Here is a 27,758-nt window from a genome sequence, read left to right as displayed (position 1 = left end):
TATTGATGTTTGTATTTTTAATAGCTGCCATTCTGACTGGAGTGAGATGAAATCTTAGAGTAGTTTTGATTTGCATTTCTCTAATTGCTAGAGATGTTGAACATCTTTTCATATGTTCATTAATTGATTGTATATCACCTTCTGAGAAATATCTGTTCAGTTCCTTGACCCATTTATTGATTGGGTTATTTGTTTTTTTGGTGTTTAGCTTTTTGAGTTCTTTATATACCCTAGAGATTAGTGCTGTATCTGATGTGCAAGTGGTAAAAATTTGCTCCCAAGCTGTAGGCTCTTAATTCACCTCACTGATTGTTTCTTTTGTTGAGAAGAAGCTTTTTAATTTATTAATTCTTCGTTTTAATTCTTGTGCTATAGAAGTCTTATTAAGGAAGTAGGGGCCTAATCTAATTTGATAGATATTTGGGCCTACTTTTTCTTCTATTAGATACAGGATCTCTGGTTTAATTCCTAGGTCCTTGATCCACTTTGAGTTGAGTTTTGTGCAAGATAAGAGATAGGGGTTTAATTTCATTTTGTTGCATATGGATTTCCACTTTTCCCAGCACCATTTGTTGAAGAGGCTACCTTTTCTCCAACATATGGTTTTGTCGCCTTTGTCTATAAGATAACTGTAATTATGTGGGTTAGTCTCTGTGTCCTCTATTCTGTACCATTGGTCTACCAGTCTATTTTTGTGCCAATTCCATGCTGTTATTGTTACTATTGCTCTGTAGTATAGTCTGAGGTCTTGTATAGTGATGCCACCTGCTTCACTCTTCTTGTTAAGGATTGCTTAAGCTATTTTGGGTCTCTTATTTTTCCAAATGAATTTCATGACTGGTTTTTCTATTTCTATGAGGAATGTCATTGGGATTTTGATCGGAATTGCATTAAATCTCTTTAATGCTTTTGAAAGTATAGTCATTTTGATAATATTAATTCTGCCTATCCAAGAGCAAGGGAGATCTTTCCATCTTCTAAAGTCTTCTTTAATTTATTTCTTTAGCATTCTGTAGTTTTCATTATAGAGGTCTTTTACTTCTTTCATTAAGCTGATTCCCAAGTATTTTATTTTTCATTCAGGCTATTGTAAATGGGGCAGTTTTCCTCATTTCCTTTTCAGAGGATTTGTCACTGATATACAGAAATGCCTTTGATTTACGGGTGTTGATTTTGTATCCTGCTACTTTGCTGAATTCATTTACTAGTTCTAGAAGTTTTCTGGTAGAATTTTTTGGGTTTTCTAGTTATAGAATCATATTGTCGGCAAATAGTGCTAATTTGAGTTCTTCTTTACCTGTCCATATCCCTTTAATTTCTCTCATCTAATTGCTCTGGTCAGTGTTTCAGAACTATGTTAAACAGAAGTGGTGAAAGAGAGCATCCCTGTCTTGTTCCAGTTTTTAGAGGGGATGCTTTCAATTTTTCTCTATTTAGAATGATGTTGGCCTAGGGCTTAGCATAAATAGCCTTTATGATGTTGAGATACATTTCTGTTATCCCTAGTTTTTCTACTGTTTTGAATTTTGGGTTTTGTCGAATGCTTTTTCTGCATCAATTGAGATGATTATATAATTCTTATCTTTAAGTCTACTGATGTGATGAATTACATTTATTGATTTCTGTATGTTGAACCAACCTTGAACCCCTGGGATGAACCATAATTGATTGTGGTGCACTCTTTTTGATGGTTCTGTATTCAATTTGCCAGAATTTTATTGAGAATTTTTGCATCTATGTCCATTAGAGATATTTGTCTGACGTTTCCTTTATTTTATGTGTCATTGCCTGGTTTTGGAATCAGAGTGATACTGGCCTCATAGAATGAGTTTGGAAGTGCTCCATCTATTTCATGAAATAAATTGAAGAGTATTTGGTATTAGTTCTTCTTTAAAGGTCTTGTACAACTCAGCTGTGTATCCATTTGATCCTGGGTTTTTCTTGATTGGTAGGCTTCTGATGGCATCTTCTAGTTCATCGCTTGAAATTGATCTATTTAAATTGTGTATTTCATCCTGATTCAATTTGGACAAATCATATTACTCTAGAAATTTGTCAATGCCTTTGATATTTTCTATTTTATTGGAGTACAAGTTTTAAAAATAATTTCTAATTATCCTCTATATTTCTGTAGTGTCCATTATATTTCCTTTTTCATCATGTATGTTAGTGATTTAGGTTTCTTCCTCCTTCTCTTCATTAGCATAGCTAAGGGTTTGTCAATATTATTTTTTCAAAGAACCAACTCTTTTTTGTCAATTTTTTTCAGTTGTTTCTTTTGTTTCAATTTCATTGATTTCAGCTCTGATTTTAATTATTTCCTGTCTTCTACTGCTTTGGGTGTTGATTTGTTCTTCTTTTTCTAAGGCTTTGAGATATAATGTTAGGTCATTTATTTGTTGACTTTTTCTTCTTTTAAGAAATGAACTCCATGCAACAAACTTTCCTCTTAGTACTGCCTTCATAGTGTCCCAGAGGGGTTTTTTAATATTTATTTTTTAGTTGTAGTTGGACCCAATACCTTTATTTTATCTATTTGTTTATTTTTATGTGGTGCTGAGGATCAAACCCAGGGCCTTGAACATGCTAGGCAAGCACTCTGCACTCAGCCACAACCCAGCCCATGTCCTAGAGGTTTTGATACATTGTATCTGTGTTCTCACTCACCTCTAAGAATTTTTTTTTAAATATTTACTTCTTGGTATAGATGGACACAACACAATGCCTTTATTTTTATGTGGTGCTGAGGATCAAACCCAGGTCCCGCCCATGCTAAGTGAGCACTCTACTGCTGAGCCACAATCCCAGCCCCTCTAAGAATTTTTTAATCTCCGTCTTGATGTCTTTTGCAACCCATTGTTCACTCAATAGCATATTATTTAGTCTCCAGGTGTTGGAGTAGCTTTTATTTTTTTATTTTATCATTGATTTCTAATTTCATTCCATTATGATCTGATAGAATGTGGGGTAGTAGCTCTACATTTTTAATATTTGCAAAGAGTTGCTTTGTGGCATAACATATCGTCTAGTTTGGAGAAGGATCCATGTGCTAAGAAAGTGTATTCATTCACTGAAGGGTGAAATATTCTGTATATGTCAGTTAAGTCTAAGTTATTGATTGTATTATGGAGTTCTACAGTTTTTTTTGTTCAGCTTTTGTTTGGAAAATTTATCTAGAAGTGAAAGAGGTGTGTTAAAGTCACCCAGAATTATTGTTTTGTGGTCTATTTGACCCTTGAATTTGAGAAGAGTTTGTTTGATGAATGTAGATGCTCCTTTGTTTGGGGCATATAAAGTTATTACTGTTAAATCTTATTGATGAATGGTTCCCTTAAGCAGTATGAAATAGCCTTCTTTATCCCTTTTGATTAACTTTGGCTTGAAATCTACTTTATTTGATATGAGAATGGAAACCCCTGCTTGCTTCTGTAGTCCATGTGAGTGGTATGATTTTTCCCAACCTTTCACCTTCAGTATGTGGACATCTTTTCCTATAAGATGAGTCTCTTGGAGGCAGCATATTGTTGGGGCTTTTTTAAAATCCAATCTGCCAATCTATGTCTTTTGATTGGTGAATTTAGGCCATTAACATTCAGGGTTATTATTAAGACATGATTTGTATTCCCAGCCATTTTGGTTTTTGATATTTAACTTGACTTGGTTTCTCCTTTGATTAGTTTTTTCTTTAGTGTAATTCCTCCCTTTGCTGGCTGATTTTCTTTTTTTTTCTTTTTTTTTCTTTTTTTTTTTTTTGTTTAACCTTTGTTTGTTTATTTTTATGTGGGGCTGAGGATCGAACCCAGAGCCTCACACAAGCTAGGCGAGTGCTCTACCGTTGAGCCACAACCTCAGCCCCTGCTGATTTTCAATTCCTCTTCATGGAATATTTTGCCGAGGGTGATCTGTAGTGCAGGATTTTAAGGTATAAATTCTTTTAACTTATGTTTATCATGGAAGGTTTTTATTTCATCATCAAATCTAAAGCTTAATTTTGCTGAATATAAGATTCTTAGTTGGCATCCATTTTCTTTCAGAGCTTGATATATGATGTCCAAGGTTCTTCTAGCTTTCAGGGTCTGGGTTGAAAAATCTGCGCATAATCTAATTGGTTTCCCTCTATATGTAATCTGATTCCTTTTTCTCTTGGCTTTTAATATTCTCTCCTTATTCTGTATGTTAGGCATTTTCATTATAATGTGCCTTTTTTGTGGATCTGTTGTGATCTTTGTACATTTGGCATCCTGTAAGCCTCCTGAATTTGGTTTTCCAATTTATTCTTCATGTTTGGAAATTTTTCTGATATTTTTTCATTGAATAGATTGCTCATTCCTTTGGTTTGGAACTCGATGCCTTCCTCTTCCCATTTGGTCTTTTTATGCTATCCCATATGTCTTCAATGTTCTGCTGATGGTTTCTTACCATTTTCACTGTGTGGTCTACATTCTTTTTAAGATTGTATATTTTGTCTTCATTGTCTGAGGTCTTATCTTCCAAGTGGTCTAATCTGTTGGTGATGTTTTCAATTGAACTTTTAATTTGGTTTATTGTTTCTTTCATTTCAATGATTTCTGGGTTTTGTTTTGTTTTGTTTTTTGGAACCTTCATCTCCCTACTGAAGTAATCTTTTGCTTCCTGTGTTCGTTTATGTAGCTCTTTGCCAAAATGATCTTTCGCTACCTGTATTTGCTCTCATATCATCCTTTAATTCACAAAACATTTTAATTATATACATCCTGAACTCCTTCTCTGTCATTTCTTCTGCTGTGCTAACCATGGATTCTGCTAATATGGTACCTTGATTTGTTTGGGGCACTTTCTTCCCTTGTCTTTTCATATTGCCTGTGTGTCTTCCCTTCTAGCTCTGTGGATCCGAGGAATTACTGTTTTACCCTATAAGCTTATAGTGCCCCTGGAGGGATCTAATACCTCTTCTTTGAGGTGAAGAACAATGTTAACAGATCCCAATATAAATAATATACACCCTAAAAATGTTTGCTATTAAGACATTTACAGTTTAGTCACAATGCACAGAAATGGTGAATTCAATTATTATCTACAATATATTCAGTAGGTTTGTAAAAGGTTTTACTGTTTATGATGGTGAACAAAGAATCAGGGTTGAGGAGTAGGATGGTACGCTGAGGAGGTTGAAGGTAAGGTTATAGTTTTTATATCTTAGGAAATGAGAAAGAAATCTAAAGAGGAAGATTAGTAGCAGGAGAAGGGAGAGGAAGTAATTTTGGGTAGACAAGTAAGTGAGAAGACAATAGAGTACATAAAACAAACACACATATATATTAAGAAAACAAAAAAAAAGTTATAATAGTAGAAATTGGTGGGAAAAAGGAGGAAAAAAGAATATACAATACAACTGTAATATATTATTCAGATATCCCAGTCCTCAAAATCCTAATTCATGCAAAGTACTTGATTTCACATATTTTGGGGATTTGAGGACAAGAGAATAGAGAAGGAGAGGAAAACAAATATTGAAGAAAGAAACAGGAATGGTTTTGGTTGGAGATCAGTATCTTTCCTAATTCCCTTCTCCTTCAATAGGTGGGGTCATCTGTTGTTAGCTGGTATCTCTGCCCTCAGCATGGTGAAGGTAACCAGAGTGTCACTGTGCCAGGGCTGCTGGGGAGAGAAGGTAGTTAGAAACTGGGTACCTGGCCAGCTGGAGTTCCAAACTGGGAGCTGACCCCACTGAAGATGTGATGAAGGTGGCCCAAGTTGGAGGTGCCTGCTTTCAGTGGTGGGGTGTTAGGTGGGGTGGGGGAGGCAGCGATGGCATTGGACGATGAGTTCAGAGGAGAGCTCTGTGGCCTGCAGTGTGTGGCTGCCTTCAGGGCCTGTGTGAAATTCTCGGGTGCAGGCAGGCTACTGCTCATAGGGAACTATCTCCACTGCTGCAGAGTCCCAAGATGGTGGCGACTGGGGGAGCCCCACAGTGGTAGCTAGGGGTCCACATGGGAGTGGTGGCCAGAGTTCCTGTATGTGGGAAGCTGATGGGTGTCCTGTGTGGGAGCAGTGTCTGTGATTTCTGCTTGGGTGGGTGGCCGAAAGTTCTGTGTTGGTCTCAGTGGGGTACCTGGTAGTCCTGCGTAGGGAGACCTACTCTGACGCTGAAGCCTGGAGCTCTGCACAGGGTCGGTGATGTGATTCCTGTGCAGAAGCAAGAATACAGCTGGCAGAGGAGTATTCTCATGGTTTCAGTCCCAGGTCACAGAGTGACACAGAATGCAGCCTCCCTCTAGTCCGCCATCTTGGATGTCCCCATTTAAAGGAGGTGACCAGAGCACGTGACCCATATGGCATGCCATGCCTGGGTCCTTCAACTTGAGGGTCTTATTAAGCAACTGGGACAACTGAATAGTTCATTATATATATTACAGCCCTATTTTGTATTACAGTTGTTTTGTATTTTATTTAGAGACAAGGTCTCTAATATATATATGCAAAGTACTTGGTTTCACATATCAACTTGACCTTTGGCAGAGCCCACCCTTCGTGTCTCCTTCCTCTCAGAGGATGATGAAATCTGTTACAAGCAGGCTGCTGGGGCTGAGTTGCCAAAATTTCCTGGTTTGCACCTCTGATGGGTTTAATCTATGACATTAATTCCATAGGGACAAAAATCAAAGCATTATGTTAGAAAATATATTAATTAGAATCACTACCCTGTTTGTAGTTTTACTGTGAGGGAAAACAGAATATTGGCTGATAAAGAGGATTTCTTAGTTACTCATATTTGAATTTTAGGCTTGTTTAATCATAATGACAGACTGGCAATTTTGATATATGGCTAAATTTAGATCTTGATATCTGCAACCTCCAGACTGTCTAGATCAAATATCATCACAGATAAGTCAGATGCAGTGGCACACGCCTGTAATCCCAGGGGCTCAGGAGACATAGGCAGGAGAATCACAAGTTCAAAACCAGTCTAAGCAAAAGCAAGGTGCTAAGCAACTGAGTCACTTAATGAGAACCTGTCTCCAAATAAAATACAAAATAGGGCTGGGGATGTGGCTCAGTGGTTCAGTGCCTCTGAGTTCAATCCTTGGTACCAAAAAAAAAAAAAAAAAAAAAAGAATCATCACAGATGGGACAGAAAAAAATAAATAACGGATGTCCAAAGCCACACCTTGAAGGCTACAACAGGATGATTACATATGAATGCCAATGACCATGAGTGAATGGAAGTTTCAACACTAGATGATCTAAGCTATCACTGTTCAATGTAACTTTCTACAGTGATGAAAGTGCTCATTTTTTGCTGCCTAGTTCAGCAGGCCTCATGAAACTATGACTTTTTTTTGGGGGGGGGAAGTGGTGCCAAGGATTAAACACAAGGGTGCTTTAACCACTGAGCAACATCCCAGGCTCTTTATTTAAAATTTTTTAATTTTGAGAACCTAAAACTCTTGAGTACCTGAAATGCAGCAGTGATCAAGGAATGGAATTTAGTTTTAATTCATTCATTTAAATGTAAGTTGCCACCTGCAGCTAGTGACTACCATATTGAGTAATCACTATGTAGACCAAAAGGTCTTGTTGGTTTCATGTGGTCACATCTGAATTACTCACTGCAATAAAAATAAGGATGATGAGAAAAAGAACTTACCATCTCCATCTTCCCCGTAGGCCAGGAAAGGAGGTATGGTGATGATACGCTTTTCCCCCACACACATGCCCAGCAGCCCTTTATCCATTCCAGGAATCAGCCAGCCAATTCCCACATATGTGTCATAGGTTTTCATGCGATTGTGACTGAAATCCAAAGAGAAAGGGGAAAAGTTCCATACCCTGTGTTTCCAACTCATCCCTCAGGAGGGTTTTTGTTACCCAAATCTCAGCTAGACAATGAGCACATAGGCAGGCATTTATGGATCTTTGCTCCCAAACACAAAGCAGAAGTCCACAAGCAGTCCACAGTGACTGATGAAAGAGGCAGCTATTCCCCTAATCAAACACACAGCACTGAGAGGAAACCCTAAGGGTACCCTGTTCTCCAGCTTAGCCCCATTTCTCCCCATAGCTGCAGGCATGGTCATCTTTCCCTTTCTTTCCATGGGAAAACTATAAAAAATGAACTAAAACATGTACATCTATGGCCCCTTCACTTGCTAATGAGATCTCCAAACACTGTTAAACCAGATATGCAATGATTGTTTTTAGAGTTTCCTCAAATCTATTAAATTTTGACGTGGTGCAATAGAGCACCATAGAGCCATAGAGCGTGAAACACGAAGCAAAAGTCTTACATAGAGGAGTCTGGTACTAGTTAAAGTTGGGAAGGACCCCCTTTCCGGTTTCTTCACTGACAGAAAACAAACAAGACAGAGGAACTAAGGGGCATTTCACAGACACTCCCGTAAATGGTGGGACTTACCTCGAATCGAACAGTGTCCCGTCCAAGAATGTTCCGTTGTAGTGGTACCTTACAAAATCAGACACCTGGATGGTCCGAGAGCAACTTGGGGGCTTGAAATAAGTGTGAATCTGAACTTCGTCTTCAGAATTCCAAATATCCATCAGAAGTACATCAAAATGAAGCACTGAGTTTGGGGGGATCACACCAGCTAGAATAAAGAGTTCGCAATGAGAAACCGCAACCTTTTGAGCTAGTCAAACAAATACCCAGGGCACCGCCAAAGTGAACGGAAGGTCACTGGTGTATAATTCCAAAACAACCCATTCTTCTTCCATCTTTCCTTCAAATGAAATTAAGAGGAAAAAAACCAAGATTTTCCTCTCACCAAGGGTATCATTCAAGGGCTGGGGTCAACCTCAGTTGGCAGAATGCTTTCCTTGCATGAACAAGGCCCTGGGTTTAATCCCCACCATCACAAACACACACACACACACACACACACACACACACACACACACACCAAGGGTATTATTCAATAATACTGTGTCAATGACGTCTTTTTTCACATCTCAAGAGATAAACCTAAGAGGGAAATCTTAATTGTGTGTGTATTCACAGCTTTTCATGTTTCCCTGGCCAAAACATCTAAGATTCTCGGGTCTGCTTGACTGAACAGCCTGCAAATGTGCTGGCTGTCTGCAGATATGTTTATAAATACAGAAGGGAAACTTACAGACTCCTTCACTTCCATAGGCAAGCTTTGGGGGGATCTTCACGAAACGCCTCTCATTTACACACATGCCAACCAGAGCCTGGTCCATCCCTGCAATCAGCTGTCCTTTTCCCACGAACACGTTGAAAGTGGAGCCTCTGTCATAGCTGAAGATTCAGAAGGCAGGAGAAAAAAAACATAAATAGTCCTTCCTTGAAGGAAAACAAACTGTCAAAATACATCCATGAAGGTAATAACCAAGAAAAAGCCCGCCAAGTAGATGCTGATACAGCAAATGTTTTCACTGGACAGCATCTGTACGGTTGGGGTTTTCAGATTATCTTGAATACTGCCTGCAAATCTAGTTAACTCTCTAGGGAAAAAAAAAAAAAAAGAATGTTAAGTGTGATTTGCAAAATAGCTACCTGTTCTTCCATACACAAAAATAAGAGTTTATATCTTTTTTTTGGGGGGGGGGTACCAGGAATTGAACCTGGGGTGCTTAACCACTGAGCAACATCCCCAGACCTTTTTATATTTTACTGTGCGATAGGGTCTCAATACATTGCTTGGGGCCTTGCTACGTTGCTGAGGTTGCCTTTCAATTCGTGATCTTCCTGCCTCAGCCTCCCAAACCATTGGGATTAAGGTGTGCATCATGATGTCTAGCAAATTTACTCCATTTTCTATGTAACTGGTATCTAAAAGCAGCATAATAGAGACTAAAGGCCCAAATTAGAACATGCACACCCATTCACACACACACACACACACACACACACACACACACAACCAAATCATCCAAGTAAGTCTAAACGAAGAGGCTGTCTGGTATACCATAAAGCTTACTTAAGGGTTGCGGTTGTAGCTCAATGATAGAGCACTTGTCTACCATGTGTGAGGCAGTGGGTTCAATTCTCAGCACTGTGTATAAATAAATAAATAAAAGTCCATCAACAACTAAAAAACAAATTTTTTAAAAAGCATACTTAAGCTCTCTGAACTTCAATTCCTCTACTATAAAATGAAAATAATAATAATAGCCATCCCAGGATCTGCATAACCATGTGAAAAGTGCTCCAAAAACTTACGCATTATGCCAGTCTTACTATAATTATCACAGGTAATAGACAGTTTGAGGAAGTCTTGAAATAACTCAGATATATATTTTGAAGACTGACAGCTGCTGGCCTTATCTCAGAAAATAAATAATGAAATCATGATTGTGACTTATGTACTCATTTTTTTTTTTTTTGAGAAAAAAGAAAAAGAAGGTTTATTGCTTTGCTAGCAAAGGAGAAACACAGGGAAGTCCTGTCCCAAAGCCTGTGATTCTTGCCCTCATTTTTTTCAATGTCAAATTTAGCAACCAACAAGGGTCTGCCTGTTAGGAGACTGCTAGATGCTTAGGGGATATATAAAATAAGTACATGAGCTGGGATTGTGGCTCAGTGGTAGAGCACTTGCCTAGCACACATGAGGCACTGGGTTTGATCCTCAGCACCACATAAAAAATAATAATAATAATAATAAATAAATAAATAAACAAATAAATATGGACACATACAAATAAATAAAGGTATGTGTCCATGTACAACTAAAACAAAAAAAAAAAAGGTAGTATGAGTTGGGGTGTAGCTCAGAACTAGCCTAGCATGCATGTAGGTGTGGGTTTAATCCCCAGAACCACACACACACAAAAATCATATGATCTCTTGTTTAGTAAAGTGTTAAGAGCTGTTCAGATTGACTTCAGCAGGATGTGCCACCATTCCTTTTGTAAATTTGTTCCACTTTTGCTTCATTTTCCCCTAATGAACAGCTTGGGCAAGCAGTGAAGTCCACCTCACCACCCGAGGCAGGGCAATTCCATCAGATCTGCCTCTCCACACCTCCATCTCCTCCCAGTTTTATGGCCTATTTTAATAGTCTTCCTTTCTTCAAGGTCAGTGAATAGAGAGCAGGAATTCAAGTTCAGGCCAAGCCAGAGGACAAAAGCACATGGTCAGTTTTGTGCCCAAGTCATCTTTACACCTCCACCCTCCAGCTCTGGAACCAACACCCTCCCCCTGGAATGCCGGCTCTTGAGCTGCACTTGGCTTGCACTTCACCATGCCACAGAGCAATCATGGAACTAGCAGGTTTATAATAATGCACCCAAAAGACAAGCTTCAAAGTCTCCCAAGGTTCAGAACATGTGCAAACAGCAACAATGCATAGACAGGAAGCTAGTTTAAAAATACCTGTTTTCCCAAACTTAATGCAAGTTTTTAATAATAACTGCAATTTAAAAAGTATTTATTATGTGTCAGGCCCAGCAGCAAACTAGGCTCTTCACATATCCTAATTTAATCCCCACACAACACTTTCAGGTGGGTGTATGTCAGGCTCGCTAGAAGTTAATAACCTCCCCAAGATCCTAAAGTTAGCCAAGTGAGAAAAAAAAAAACTAGAACTCAGGACTATCAACTCTTATGCTCCTGGCACAGGGCCTTCTCATATGGTGTATAGAAACTGTTAATGCCCCCACAGAATTAACTTAATCAATGCCTAAGCACTGTGAACAGCAAAAAAAAAAAAAAAAAAAAAAACCTTTCTAGCCAGGAATGGTGGCACACACTTGTAATCCCAGCAGTTTGGGAGGCTGAGGCAGAAGGATTATGAGTTCAAGGTTAGCTTCAGTAACTTAGTAAGGCCCTAAGCAACTTAGCAAGACCCTGTTTCAAAATTTTTTTAAAAATTAATAAAAAGGGCTAGGGATGTAACTCAGTGGTTAGGCACCTCTGGGTTCAATCCCTGGTACCAGAATTTAAATAAATAAATAAATACCTTTCTGGAAAAAAAAAGGTACACATTCACACACGCAAGTAACTAACAGCACAAGACCAGTGTTATCTACGGCTTAAAACTCTGACCATCTGGAAAAATAAAGTCGTTAGCAAATTTATGCTGATCAGTGCAACTGGCATAAAGTCACATGCAGTATCAAGGCCAGAACTGGTCATGAAAAGTATTTCTGCAAACTCTGGAATAAGCACTTACACAGCTTGTCCCAGTATCTAGCTCATTTACACCTTTTACAGATGTCCCAGTCAGGGTCCTGCGGGAAACAGATGACACACCCAAACTAGGAGTTCCAGGAAAGTTTAATAAAGAGTCTGTGCACAGCTGACATCAGACTCAATGGTGAAAAACTGAAATCTTTTCCCCTACAATCAGGAACAAGGAAATGATGCCCATCTTCACTACATCTATCCACGTAGTCCTAGAACTCCTAGTTAGAGCGATTAAGCAAGAAAAATAAATACCAGCCATTCAAAGTGGAGAGGAAAAAGTAAAATAGTAGTATCTTTTAATATTTATTTATTTTTTAGTTGTCATTTGACACAATACCTTTGTTTTTATTTATTTATTTTATGTGGTGCTGAAGATCGAACCAGGGCCTTGCACGCATTAGGTGAGCGCTCTACCACTGAGCCCCACAGCCCCAGCCCCAATAGTAGTATTTTATGTGCAGAAAATTCAAAATTCCAAAGAGAAACACATTTGCCATAAATTGCAGGATACAAAATCAAATACACCAAATCAGTTATGTTTCTGTGCTAACAGTGAATAAACTGAAACAGAAATTAAGAAAACAATACTATTTATAATAGCATCAAAAAGTTTATTTAGGGATAAACTTAAAACAAGGAGCCAAAAGCCTTACACAATGAAAGAAACACTGCTGAAAGAAATTAAAAAGGACACAAGTAAAATGTAATTTTTTTTAAAAAAAGGACAAAAATAAGTGAAAAAACATTCTCCATTCATGGACTGGAAGAGTTAATGTTGTTCAAATGTCCTTACTACCCAAAGCAATCTACAGATTCAATGCAATTCCTACCAAAATCCCAATGGCATTTTCTGCAGGGGAAAAAAATTCTAAAATTCATATAAAATCTCTAAAGACACCACGTATTCAATAGAATCCTGAGAAAGAACAAAGCTATACTCCTACTTCTGATTTGGAAACATATTATAAAGCTACAATAATCTAAACAGTATAGAAATAGCAGAAAGACTTATAAACCAATGGAATGGAATAGCTTAAAAATAAACTTTTATGTATATGGGCAGATGGTCTTTGAAAAGGCATCAAGAGTGCATGCTGGGGGTTGGGACTGAAGCTCAGTGGCAGAGAGCTTGCCTAGCACATGGGAGGCACTGGGTTCAATCTTTAGCACCACATAAAAATAAACAAATAAAGGCATTCTGTCCACCTATAATTACAAAAAAAATTTTTAAAGATGGCATTATGGGGAAAGAATGGTCTCCTCAATAAATGGAGCTGAAAAACACAAATATCCACATGCAAAAGAAAAAACATGGAGGGACTGGGGTTGTGGCTCAGCAGTAGAATACTTGCCTCGCACGTGTGAGGTCCTAGGTTCAATCCTCAGCACCACATAAAAATAAATAAATAAAATAAAGGTATTGTGTCCAACTACCACTAAAAAATAAATATTAAAAAAAGAAAAAGAAAAAAAGATGGATCCTTGCCTCACACCATTACAACTCAAAATGGGTTCAAGACATACACATAGGACCTGACATGATAAAACTCCCAAAAGAAAATATGGGAGAAGAGCTTCATGGCATTGGATTTCACAATGATTTCCTGGATATGACACCATAAGTAACAAAGGCAAAAACAGACAAATGAGATTATGTCAAACTTTAAAACTTCTGAGCAATAAAGCAAAAAATCAACAGAGTGAAAGGATAATCTACAGAATTGCAGGAAATATTTGCAACCTTATAAGGGTTAATATCCAGAACACCTAAAGAACTCCTACAATTAAACAGCAACTACAGCCCAGTTAAAAAATGAGCAAACCAGCCAGGCATGGTGGTGCACATCTGTAGTCCCAGCAACTCTGGAAGCTGAGGCCAGCCTCAGCAACTTAGTGAGATCTGTCTCAAAATTAAAAATGGCAGGAGATGTAGCGCAGTGGTATAGCATCCCTAGATTCACCTTCCCCACTAAAGAGAAGTACCATCTCATCCAGCAATCCTACTTCTTGGTACACATACAAAAGAACTAAAAACAGAACATTTGAGAAATATGTCTGCACACACACGTTCATTGCACACATATGTTCACTGCAGCAATAGCCAAAAGATAAAAGCATCCTAAATGTCCATCAATTGATAAATGAATAAAGAATATGTGGCATATAAACACAATGGACACTTATTCAGCCTTAAAAAGGAAGGAAATCCCATCATATGCAACAATTATGGATGAACCTTAAGGACATTAAAGGAAATAAAAGACAAACACCATGAGCTGAGGTTGTGGCTCAGTGGTAGAACATTTGCCTGGCATGTGTGAGGTGCTGGGTTCGATTCTCAGCACCACATATAAATAAATAAATTAAAATTTCATCCGCAGCTAAAATATATTTTAAAAAGACAAACACCATGTGATTCAATGAAGTATATAAGGCATATAAAGTAGTTAAAGTCATTGAAACAGAAAGAATGTGGTTACTAGGGTAGAGGGCAGTGGGAAGGAATTGCTCAGTGGGTCTAGAGTTTTTCAATATTCAAAAGTTCCAGAGATCTGATGCACAACAATGTACAAATAGTCCACACTACTTTCAAGTACACTAAAAATGGCCAAGATGGTAAATTTAATTTTTTTTTACAATAACAATGATAATAATAACAATAAAGGGGCTGTGTGCATAGGTGTGCACAGGATACGGCAAATCACAAGGGCAGTGCAGTACTTCTACGGCTGGATAGGGGGTGCTACTGTCACACCTGGACTTAAAGGCCCCAAAGAGCTAGGGAGCTAGGAACTACCTAGAGGAACTGGGACCTTTGGTTTAGGGTCATAGTCCATGGTGACCCTATAAAAAAATAAATATCTCTACTTCACTCTTCTTTCCCTGATCTGTTAATGCCCCACTGGCTGAACACAAGCAAAGTATGACATCAGCGGGGAGATCAATGACCTAACACATACTATGCACATACCATGTGGTCCATACAGGTGAGCCTCACAGAGTAAACAGTGGGTGGAACAGGTGTGGGCCTAGAGAGACCAATAGTGGTCACCCAGTGAATAGCAACCTGCTTTCCTCTCCACTGGTTTGTCCCCAACTCATTCATTGCTCCAGCTCCTCTATCACTGCCCCCAGACACTGCTACCTGCCCTGTCCCAGTGGGGTGATGGGTCTGCAGCACCCTCCAATGATGTTCTTCAAATTAGCAACCCAAGGACCCTAAGGCAGGAGACACTGTGTAGAACCTATCATATTCAACTCATTAAACTACCTACACAGAAGCACACATTATCATGTGCCATGTCATTTTAAATAAGTAACTACACTGTTGGCTCTATTCTTAAAATATAGATAATGTGGCTCTACCTCTGAAGGTACATTTAAATCTGCAGTGAGAAAACACTTTTAAAAAACACATGGCAACGTGAGCACATTCACTCCCTAAAGCCTCCAAAGCCCATTCCTCCCCGAAAAGGACTTAAATAACTGGAAAGGAGGCCACAGCAGTCCAGGAATGGTAACAAAATTTTGGATGATGGAAAGCAAATGGAAGCCAGGTGCGGTGGCACATGCCTGTAATCTTGGTGCCTTGGGAGGCTGAGGCAGGATAGTAAGTTCAAAGCCAGCTTCAGTAACTTAGCAAGGCCCTAAACAACTTAGTAAGACTCTATTGCAAAATAAAAAATAAAAAGGGCTGGGGATGTTGCTCAATGGTGAGCGCCCCTGGGTTCAATCCCCAGTACCAACAAAAAAAAAAAAAAAAAAGAAGAAGAAAGAAAAGAAAAGAAAACAAACAGAGGATCAGAATGGATCTAGAAGGGAAGGCACAGATCCAGGAGATGTGGCCACAGTGCATCCTGGGGGCCTGAAGAGGCTTGGGAAGGAAGCCAGAGTACTGAAAGAGGCACTGGGTCACAGTGTGCATTCAGAACAGCTACACACACACTTGAGGCCTTTTCCTACTCTCAGTAGCTGGCAACTATAATTTTAAGTTTTACAGAATTATCTGATTTTTAAAACTCTGTGTGTATATATATTACTATTTATTTATTTGTTTAGGTACTGGTGACAAACCCCAGAGCCTCCACAATCTCTACCATTGACTACACCCCCAACCTACATTACTATTTAAAATTAACTTTTTTTTTTTTTTTTTTTGCAGTAAGTGGGGATTGAAACCAAGGGCACTCATTCTACCACTGAGCTGTATCTCCACCTCTTTTTATTTTTTACTTTCAGATAGGGACTCCCTAATTAGGTCAGGCTGACCTCAAACTTATGATCCTCCTGCCTCAGTCTCCCAAATAACTAGTTTATAGGAATATACCACCTTGCCCAGCTAAATTAACTTGTAAAATTTTGCAAAAATTGGCATACACTTGTTCTATTCATTCCTGGTATTTTGATCTCAGATCCAGAGACAAAGGAAATATGGGCATCACAGAAGGAACAGGAAATTGCCTTTTGGTTCCATTAGGAGAACTGAAGCCCAGTTCAGCTAGGAGAGGAAAAATCAGCTTGTTGTAAATGTCAGTTTCAGATTCTATTTGGATAATGAAAAATTCAAAACAATATTTTGATATACTTAAAAAAGACTGCTAAGCTGGGAGTGGTGGCGCATGCCTGTAATCCCAGCACTCCAGAGGCTGAGGTAGGAGGATCACAAGTTCAAAGCCAGCCTCAGCAACTTAGCAAGGCTGCAAGCAACCTAGGGAAGCCCTGCCTCAAAATAAAAAATAAAAAGGGCTGGGGATGTGACTCTGTTGTTAAGCACCCCTGGGTTCAGTTCCTGATACATCCCCCCCCTCAAAAAAAAAAGAACAAATAAATAAATAAATAATAAAAAGGATGCTAAGCCAGGAATGGTGGTGTACATCTGTAGTTCCAGCACTTGGGAGGCTGAGGCAGAAGGGTTGCTTAAAACCAGAAGTTCAAGACTAGCCTGGGAAACAGACCGGTCCCATCTCAAAAACAAACAAATAAAAAGTCTGCCATATTTGGAGAATGTATAACAGGAAGGAAATAGAGTAATAAAGAGCAAGCACTGGACAGAGAGCCAGCTTTTGGGTGCCTCAAAGTTGGTCCAGTCTCATCTGGGCAAACTCAGATGGCTGATTCACAGGGGACCTACTTGATATGAAGACGATGGTCCTGCCACTGCCACATCAGAGGAGAACTGAAATTCACCTCCAGGTGAGATGATGACTCATACCCTCCCTTGGCAGAGATCCACTGTCAAGACTGGACTCAACCGCAGACTTGAAATGGGGGAAACAAGGTCTGATCTTTCTACCTCCCGCCTCTCTCTTCACACTACGTATTCCCAATGATGACTCTGGGCTTCCCAGGCCCTTTACCCAAGTATTTCCCTCAAACAACCACCTCCACCAGCAAATAATGAGACCTGGCAAGGGGAAAAGACACCAGTTAATGAACTGGCAAACTACCTGTCTGCTACCCAGATGGAAAAATGAGAGAAGGCTGCAATGAAAGAAGAGAGGGGAGGGAGAAGGGAGGGAGGAGAGAAGAAACAGAGAGGAGCAAAAAGAGAGAGAACACAACACATCCATTCATATCTCCATGGAGGATCAGACCATGAAATGTGAATAGCTGGCTTGGATGGTCTTTGGCACATTAAAATACCATTAAAAGGAAAACTCTGCAAAGCAAATTAAAAGCATTATTGGATTTTTGTATTAATGCAACCGCTCAAATCAAAATGTCAGATTCCTATAGATTATTCTATTTTACACAACTGTTCAGTCCAGTAAGACATCCAAATTAAACCATTAATATGAATGTGCAGTTGTCTGCAATACTCTACAAGTGAAAATTTCAAGTACTGCCAATAAGTTTTCATGGGGTGCTGGGCCTGCCTGCCAGTGGCCTCAGGAGATCCTAGAAGAATTAGCCTAGAGGTTAGGATCTCTCCCCCAAGTCAGCTTAGGTCCCAGGACTAACCCTCACCAGAAGCTCTTATTTATATTTAGTGGTACTGGGGACCAAACCCAGGGCCTCATGCATGTGAGGCAGGCACCCTTGTTAGAGTCTGTAAACAAGTCAGGATGGCGCCTGGCATTTTGCCAGAGAAATGTTAGAGTCTGTAAACAAGTCTGGATGGCACCTGGCAAAATGCCAGAGGGAGTGGTTTGTGAAGTAACTCCACCGAGTCATTAAGTGTGGAGATTCCTTATTGGTTGACTGATGTATCTAGTTTATGCTAATTAAGATAAGCTGTGTGGAATGTATAAATATGACTCCTGTCCTACAATAAAGGGCTCCTACTCCTGCTGTATCAACGTACACAAGTTGTTCGTCACCCCCCTCCCCCCCGGTTATTTTGCTGCAGCCAGCCTGACTACAGCACACCCTAGTACTGAACTATATCCCTAGCCCCCACCAGAAACTTCTCTAGCATCACCTTATTTTCAGGGAAGAGCTGTTGTGCAGATTCACACTCTTAACACTTCCTGACCTGACCAGTGGCTCAGTCCCCATATACCCCCTCCAGGCTGCCCTGACACTATCTCAGGTGCTGCCTAGTCCACCGGTTCTTCTTCATGCAACAGTATTGCTAAAGGCAGGGACAGAGGAATAGGCACCATCTTAGAACCACATGACTAAATAGCCAGAGTGGACAAAGAACAGGCCCATAGTCTCTCTTGAGAATCAAGAATTGAGGCAGTCAGCTGGAGTGGCACTGTATCCAAGAGGTTCTGTGTGCAGCGTGGAAAGCAAGCTGGAGCTCTCCCCTTAGGGAAGAGGGAGCCCCTCTGCAAGCCCTTGCAAAGACACAGAAAGTCACCTCCATTCAGGACTCTGGACTCTCATGAGGAAATGGAGATCCTTCCAACTAATTCCCTCTCCCTTCTGCTTATGTCAGCTGGAGTGGGTTTGTGTGCTTCCCCCATCCCAACTTGAGGGTAGATTTTTATCTGTTTTTATTCTCTGCCACATCCCAACATTAGAAGCTCAATGAATGAGTGTGTAAAATGAAGCCCTAAGGAGCTGATCTCTAGGGTTCCTACTCACACCGTCAATCCACTGAGGACCTCTTGGATCAATCTGTTTACTCCTCTGAGGGAAAGCCTTTAAGAGATCCCCGTCATAAACATTCAGGGCCAGCAGAGCCTTCTCTGGTTTTCATATACCTTTCAGTCCTGGGTTCCCTGCCTCTTGGCCCAAATGTCAGGGCCTTTCGCTGCTCATGCGCAGGATTTGGCCCACCCCATTACTCTCTTAAACATCCCCTCCTCCCCGTTTCAAGGAATGAAGTCCCACCCAAGCTGAATCACAGGCTTCAGCACCAGTCCCTCCCCAAAGACTCTCTTTGACTTCCTTCAGCACAAAGAAATCCCCTTCTCTTTGGAAGAGATACCCATGTGTCCAACTCACATGGCACTCTTCTCAGGCAGGTGACTTGTGTGAGCCAAAAGAGCTCTCAGATGAGAATTCAGAGGTGAGTTACTGGCCACAGGACCAATGTCATAACACCTTTCTAGACCTATGCTTTATCTTTCTCCATAGACCTCACAGACTCTACTTTACTATATAGCTTAACAGTATAACTGTTCTCTGCTAGACTGTGAGCTCCTGAGTGCAGGATTTCTGTTTTATTAACTGCTACATCCCAAGCACTTGGAAGAGTAGGCACTCAATAAATATTTGTTGAATGAATAAATGGATGTATGAATGTGTAAAATAAAGTTGACCCCTGTTAATGAGTCTATGATTCTTTTAAAGCCTTGGTCCCCAAAATATGGTCCTCAGACCAGCAGCATCAGCTGGGAACTTGCCAGAAATGCAAATTTTTGGGTCCCCTCCCAGAGCTCTAATCAGAAACTCTGTATACCAAACTCTCCAGGTAAACTTTATGCATGCACAGTTTGAATTCCACTGTGTTAGAGCATCCAGACTCTACATACTCACAAAGGCATGTGGGATTTATTGAATACCACAATAATATTTACTGAATGCCTGGACCTTATAGGTCTGCAGACAGATCTGGAGGCTGTGAATGAACCAATGAGACACTCATTTTTTTTTCAGTTGTAGATGGACACAATATTTTTATTTTATTTATTTATTTTTATGTGGTACTGAGGATCATACCCAGTGCCTCACACATGCAAAGCATGCGCTCTACCACTGAGCTACAAAACCAGCCTGAGACACTCATTTTACCAGCATAAGGATAACAGGAATACATTAAACTTTGGTCCCCAAAAGGAAATCATGGTGCACAGATTGATCATTCTCCTTACTCTATTTCTAGGAATGTCATGAAACTCGTAAAAACTTAATCAAAGCTGAGTGAAGTAGTATACACCTGTAATCTCAGATACCTGAGAGGCTGACGTAGGAAGATCACAAGTTCTAAACCAGCCTGAGATCACGTCTGTTAAAAAAATTGTGGTTTTTTAAATATTTTTTAGTTGTTAATGTAACTTTATTTTTTATTTATTTATATGTGGTGCCAAGAATCAAATTCAGTGCCTCACATTGAGTGCCAGGCACATGCTCTGCCACTGAGCCACAACCCAGCCCCTTAAAAAAAAATGTTTTTAAAGGGATGTAGCTCAGTGGTAGAGCACTAGTTTAGCCACATGTGAAACCCTGGATTAAATCCCCAGTGTTGGGAGTGGTGATGTGAATCATGGTCTTTGATTGTCCTGTGGCAGGAACGTGGCTGGGCTGGGAACTTCCTATGCAAAGGCTAAGGTTAAGACTACCCAGTTGCTATGGTGACTCCCTACTCAAAGAAGATTCTGTGCATGGCCACTATCAGGTAATTATAATTGGCTGCCCAGAACTTCATCTTTCAGCCTGCTTTCTTTGAAGAAACCTCAGAAAAACCCTTTTGATGTTAAAAACCTATAAAATAAACATTCTGAGCTAGTAGCTCTGGGTCATTCATTCTTTATCAGGAATTGATGTCCCACCTGGTCTCAGCTTTCTCTCTATGTGTGTCTGTTTGACTTTTCTAATCCCCCATTGCCCCTCATGGGTTTCTGAATTAATATCCGTGCTGGTGACAGCACCGCAGTACCACAAAAAATTAAAAATAAAATAAAATTTTTTAAAAGCTGAATCAGGAATGACTTGTCAAGAAGCCTTCATGGAAACCTGCAGGTAAACACTGCCATCCAGATGAGTCTGCAGCAATGGCCACAGGAGCACATTAACAAGCCCATGGACACTGTGAAATAAAACTAAACTGTGTCCAAGCCAATGGCCCAGAGCTGAAGGTGTGGGCCTCCTGGCAACTATAATGCCCATAAGCTGACTCTGCTCAGAATTGTTAAGGTCTGTAAACAAGTCAGATTGGCACCTGTTATTTTGCCAGAGAAATGTTAGAGTCTGTAAACAAGTCTGCATGGCACCTAACAAAATACCAGAGGGAATGATTTGTGAAGTAACAAAAGCGAACCATTAAGTGTGGAGATTCCTTATTGGTTGACTGCTGTATCTATTTAATGCTAATTAGATAAGCTATATAAAATGTATAAATATCGCTCAGATCCTACAATAAACGGCTTCCATTCCTGCTGTATCAACGTACACAAGTTATTCGTCACCCCCTGGTTATTTTGCTGCAGCCAGCCGGGCTGCGGCACAGAATGACAGATATTTTCTTTTGGACAAAACTTCCAAATCAGAAGCCAAAGCCCCAAAATCTAAGGTTTCCCCTCTCCCCACAAACTTGGTAAAGGAATATCAAAGTCACTAAGTCTTTGATGGCTTTCCACTATCCTTAGACAAAGTCCAAACTCTACAACTAGGCAGCAAGAGCTCTCAAATGCTGGCCCATCACAATCACACTGTACCCCATAAATATGAACACTTCTTACATGTCAACTGCAAATTTTAAAATATAATCATTTTTGCCAGGTGTGGTGCAAGCCTGTAATCACAGAGATTCGGACGCTGAGGCAGAAGAATCTCAAGTTCGAAGCCAGTTTTACCTAGCAAATTATCAAGGTCCTAAGTGAACCTGTGAGACCCTGTCTCAAAAAATTAAAAGGACTAGGGATGCAACTCAGTGGTAAAGCATCCCTAGGTTCAATCCCCTGTCCCAAAATAAATATATAAAGTCATTTTTTTTTTAAAGAGGCTAGCTCAACCTTTCTCTCTGGTCTCCTATTATCTCTCCCTTTGTTCCTGTTTTCTCTACCTGACTCCTACTCCAATCCCAGACCATACTGACCAGTTCTCACTAATTCCAACCCAGTGAGCCAACCTCCACGCTTTCACCTCTATTTGCCATGCTCTCACCCCTACCCCAGAACACACCCCTCAGTGCCTCCCTAGTAAATTTTAGTTATGTTTAGGTTATTTATTTATTTATTTTAGGTACTGAGCATTTAACAACTTTACCACTGAGCTACATCCCCAGTTCTTTTTATGTAATATTTTGTGACAGGGCCTTACTGAGTTGCTTAGGACCTTGCTAAATTGCTGAGGCTGGCCTTAAACTTGCGGATCCTCCTGTCTCAGTCTCCCAAATTGCTGGGATTACCGGCAAGCACCTCCATGCCCAGCTATGCTTAGGTCTTTTTTTTTTTTTTAAACAAACCACTCTTTTTTTAAAAAAAAAAAAAGAGAGAGAGAGAGAGAGAGAGAGAATTTTTTAATATTTATTATTTAGTTTTCGGCGGACACATCTTTGTTTGTATGTGGTGCTGAGGATTGAACCCGGGCCACACGCATGCCAGGTGAGCGCGCTACCGCTTGAGCCACATCCCCAGGCCCTATGCTTAGGTCTTAACGCTACAATTCCAGGACTCCATCCTGACCACCATCCCCATTTATACACACAACATATAGTTAAGCCTTCTGTGTATTTTCACAGCTTCTTGCCTTCTTCCACCATATTTATGGGTAGACCACAGATTATGGCCACAAACTGCCTGGGATTACAGGGTTAAAATTTTGCCTGGGTTAAAATTTTCACTTGACCGCCTAGTAGTTAGGTATCTTGATTGAATAAGTCATCTGAACTTTCTTAGATTCACTTTCTTTGTCTGTAATGAGGTATCTTCTTCACTGTCTTATGAGGCTAAATGAATTATTTTAAGATTAAAGACATTCAATAAATTAATGTATATGAAGGCACATGGTAAGAACTATGTATAAACTCTGTGAGGCAGGAAATGATACTATTTTTACAGTACTTACCACGTCATGTGGCAATTGCCTAGGCTATAAGTGCCAGGGTCCGGGTGGGTGGGGATGTGCTGCACTAGGACTAGTTGGTCTTGAGGCAGATACTGGATAAAATGTTTGATGACTGGATGTAGCTTCAATGTGTTTTTTTTCTGCTGTCCTGTGCTGCCTCACAGTGGCTGCCATCCCCAGAAGGTATAACAACTTGTTCTAGGGGGGAGTTGTTATTATCATTATTTTGTGGTTCTAGGGGGTAGAGCCTAGGCCCTCATGCATTGCTAAGCAAGCACTCCAACACTGAGCCACATTTCCAGCCTTCCAAAATTCGAAGCCAGTTTTACTTAGCAAATTATCAATGACCATCAATCAGCTCAAGCAAGAAATTCTTCCCTATTTTCTAATGAACAAATGAATGAAGACATGCAAACAGCCAAAGAAGACATGAAAAGATGCTCAGCTCTAATCAGTATTAGGGAAATGTGGATCAAAACCACAATGAGATACTATCACATGCCCACCAGGATGACTATAACAAAGAAGAAAAATTCCGAATACTCAGGAGTCTGAGGCAGGAGGATCACAAGTTCACACAACTCAGTGACCCTATCTCAAAAATAAAATTTTAAAAAGGGGTCAGAGATGTAGCTCAGTGGTGGAGCACTTGCCTAGCAGTGGCACTACAGTGAGGCTCTGGGTTTAATTCCTACTTCTGAAAGAAAAAGAGGGGTTGGGGTTGTGACTCTGCAGAAGAGTGCTTGCCTAGCACATGTAAGGCCCTGGGTTCAATCCACAGCACCACATAAAAATAAATAAATAAAATAAAGGTATTGAGGTATTGTGTCCATCTACAAATTTAAAAAAAGAGAGAGAATTACAAGTGGTGGTGATAATGACAAGAACTAGGAACAAGGAATATAAGCAGCATAGTCATTATGGAAAAATTTAGCAGTTCTTCATGAAATTCAACACAGATACCATACGATCCAGCAAATTCCACTCCTGGGTATATATATCAAAAGAAATGAAAACACATATCCATACAAAATCTCGAATGTGAACATTCATAACCTCATCATTCAAAATGGCCAAAATGTATAAACAAGTCAAATGTCCATCAACTAATGAAAGAATAAACAAAATGTGGTATATCCATTCAACAGAACATATACACAGCCATGAAATGGAATGAGGTACTGATACATGATAATATGGATGTCATCTGGTAACGTCATGCTTTAAAAAAAAAAAAAAAAACAGATACAAATCACCACAAATTGTACACCTCAACTTATATGAAACATCCAGAATGGGTAAATCTATGGAGACATAAAGTACATCAGTGGTTGCCAGGGGCTAGAGGGAAGGTGGATGAAAGGTAGGAAGTGCCTGCTAATGGGTCCAGCATTTCTTTTTCAGAGTGATGGGAATGTTCTGGAATTAGATAGTTGAAATGTTTGCATAATTCTGTGGCTATACTAAACCATCACAAATATGTTCCTTTTGCAGGGGTGGGTACTGAGAATTGAACCCCGGGGTGCTTTACCACTAAGCTAAATCCCCAGTCCTTTTTATTTTTTGAGACAGGGTCTCACTAAGTTGCTGAGGTTGGCCTCAAAACTCATGATCCTCCTGCCTCAGCCTCAGAGTCCCTGGGATTACAGGTATGCACCACTGCAATTGCCATTACATTCTAAATGGGTGAACTGTATGATACGGGAACTGTATCACAAGAAAGCTTCTTTTGTTTTAGAATAGCAACTGAAATAAGGAATGACAATTTCAAAGCACTCCCGTATGTACCAGGTAGTACTGTGTGCTAAATAACTTTTGTATATTCATTCATTGCCTTTAAATAAGGCAAGAGAGACAGCAAGTTTTCAATTAGTGAGTAAGCTCAGCACAGCCTCAGGCATATAGCAGCAGCTCAACAAACAGTTCTCGGCCTAGTCCCATGATTCATTATGAGAACTGCTGGCACAGACTAGGGTTTATAACAAAAGCCTTAGTGAACAGTAGCCTGATACAGGAGGCCTGTTTACCCCAAAGCTATAATGGAGAGAAACTGGGGAGTAATGAATGTGATGTTGGGACAGAGATCAAAGAAGAAATCACTAGGCCAGAACAAGGCCCCAGGGGCAAGGACTGCTGAGGACCCCGAAATGTTTGTCAACTGAGAAAGGGAAAGCAGTGGAGGTTACATGCACAGTCTGCATTTGAATTTCAGGGATTCCAATCTGACTCCACCATCTACACAAGTTTCTTAGCCTCGGTGGCCTCAGTGGCCTCAGTTACCTCACTGGTAAAATGTTCACAGGATTGTTATAAGAAATAAATGAATGTGTGTGTGTGTGTGTGTGTAATGAATTTATTGATTAAATGAGTGCTGTGTGTATACATACATACACACTCATTTAATTCTGTACACACATACATAGAAAGCGCCTAGAACTATGCCTACAGCTGGGTGTGGTAGTGCATGCCTGTAATCCCAGAAACTTGGGAGGTTGAGGCAGGAGGATCCCAAATTCGAGGCCAGCCTCAGTAACTTAGCAAGACCCTTAGCAACTTAGGAAGACTCTATCTCAAGATAAAAAATAAAAAGGGCTGAGGATCTCAGAGGTAAAGTGCCCAGGGTTCAATTCCCAGCACAAAAAAGAAAAAAAAAAAAAAAACTACCCCTAGCGTGTAACAGTTCAATAAATATTAGGAACTGCGATTATCTCAGCTTCAACGTCATCGTCAATCTGTGAGAGGCATTTCTGATTAGATACTCAAGAGACTGGTCGCCAAGGGGCAGTCAAGGAAGGCGGCAGGCGTTCATCGACATCTACTCTTGGGGGTCTCCTAGTGTGGTCATTTATCCACGTGTGTAAATGCGAGCGTCAAAGCGCTGAGACCAGAGGGAGAGTGGAATCTGTCTCAGCTCAGCTGGGCAAGATCTTATCCAGGATTCCAGTAGCTGGAAGCGAGGCGGCCTGGGGCGCACAAAGGCGGGGAGGCGCACCCCCGCCACCGTGAGATCAGGATCCGGGAGCACCGAGGAAGGAGGGGCTAGGAGGAGCGCGGGATCCCGGGGCGGGGCTAGGGGAGGTCCGTCGGGAGGGAAAGGCCTGTCCGGAGAGGGGACAGCGGGCGCAAAGGGCGTGCGCGGTACCTGGAGTCGAACTTCTGGCCGTCGGGGAACGTCCCCACATAGTGGTAGCGCACGAAGTCACCGCTGCGCACTGTGCGCGGACACTCGTCCGGCACGAAGCGCCGCTCGATCTGCAGCTCCGCGTCGGAGCCCAGGCCCAAGCCGGCCACGGGCGCCGCCTGTCCGGTCACCCAGAGCAGCAGCAGCAGCAGCGGCGGCGGCAGGGGTCGCGAGCCCCGGGCCCTGAACGCCATCGGGGCAGCGAAGACAGGAGAGAGAGGGGGCGCGGAGTGGAGCTCGGGCGGCGCGGGTCGAGTCTAGGCGCGCAGCGGCGTTTGCAAACGTGGAAAAGCCTTCGGGTCCCGTCCGGGCGGCAGCTACCACCCCCTCTCTGGTTGCCCGCCCCCCGGCCCCAGCCGCGAGGGGAGGAGCCGCGCGCCGGGGGCGGGCGCGCAGCTCCGCGGGGCTTAGGAGTTGGCCGGCCGGGAAGAGAGGGTGGCAACTGGAGAGGGGCCCAATCTGCATCCCGAACCTGGCGAATTCTTCCGCGCGGGGCTGAGGTCCGAGGTTGGGAGAGTTTATTGCTCAGGCCCAACCGCTGATCTCCGCCCCTCCCTAGAGACTTATTTAGGGCCACGAGAAGCTCCTACGTGGCCACGGATCCAATTTCCCCTTACTGCCTCGTGGAAAGGGGGAAACTTGGTTGTTTTGTTTTGTTTTAAATTATTTACAAGGGTAGAATCTACATTGAGCGAAGCCATCCTTCGGCATTTTTTTTTTTAATATTTAGAGAAAGGGGGAGGCATATTTTGCTAGACATGCCTCGCTAAACATGCTAATCATGTTTCATCCTGATAGTTGTCCGGGTGAAAGTTTTAAGTTGCTTAATGTGCACAAAGTCATCAATGGATGCAGTGTGGATTGATAAAACTACAGACAAACCACAGATCCACATATATGTAACCATGTAGGTAGGACTTCATAGTAGAGACCCAGCTGCCACAAGAAATTCATTAGTTAAACGCATCCTGTGCTTAGAGTTGGCTTATAATTGATTAAAATTTTGGAACACTAAATCACCAGCCAGATGTGTAATCCCAGCAACTTGGGAGGTTGAGGCAGGAGAATCTCAAATTCGAGACCTATCTCAACAGCTTAGCGAGACCCTCTGCAATTTAGCAACACCTTCTCTCAAAATTTAAAAAGCAAAAAGGGCTGGGGATGCAACTTAGTGGTAAAGTGCTCCTGGGTTCAATCTCCAGTACAAAAAAAACAAAAATCTAAAAATAGAAATAGTAAAGCACCTCTCAGGTT

At 41.0% G+C, this 27,758-nt stretch overlaps 1 protein-coding gene across 1 annotated transcript in view; it reads right to left on the bottom strand.

The window, feature by feature from the left end:
* The window catches only part of Fkbp9 (FKBP prolyl isomerase 9), a 49,075-nt gene extending 22,229 nt beyond the window's left edge, over window positions 1–26,846 (bottom strand). The window contains exons 1-4 of the mRNA XM_076863783.2: window positions 26,466–26,846; window positions 9,111–9,256; window positions 8,396–8,585; window positions 7,628–7,773 (exon numbers count right to left, since the gene is read on the bottom strand). Of these exons, the coding sequence (XP_076719898.1) occupies window positions 7,628–7,773; window positions 8,396–8,585; window positions 9,111–9,256; window positions 26,466–26,698 (715 nt within the window). The 5' untranslated portion in view covers window positions 26,699–26,846. The remainder of the gene's footprint in view (window positions 1–7,627; window positions 7,774–8,395; window positions 8,586–9,110; window positions 9,257–26,465) is intronic.
* Between the last annotated feature and the right edge of the window lie 912 nt (window positions 26,847–27,758).

Source organism: Callospermophilus lateralis, chromosome 1 (genome assembly GCF_048772815.1).
Source record: "Callospermophilus lateralis isolate mCalLat2 chromosome 1, mCalLat2.hap1, whole genome shotgun sequence".
In the NCBI taxonomy this organism is placed as follows: domain Eukaryota; kingdom Metazoa; phylum Chordata; class Mammalia; order Rodentia; family Sciuridae; genus Callospermophilus; species Callospermophilus lateralis.
The sequence above is the reverse complement of the archived record's forward strand: the minus strand, read 5'-3'. Positions and strand labels throughout refer to the sequence as shown.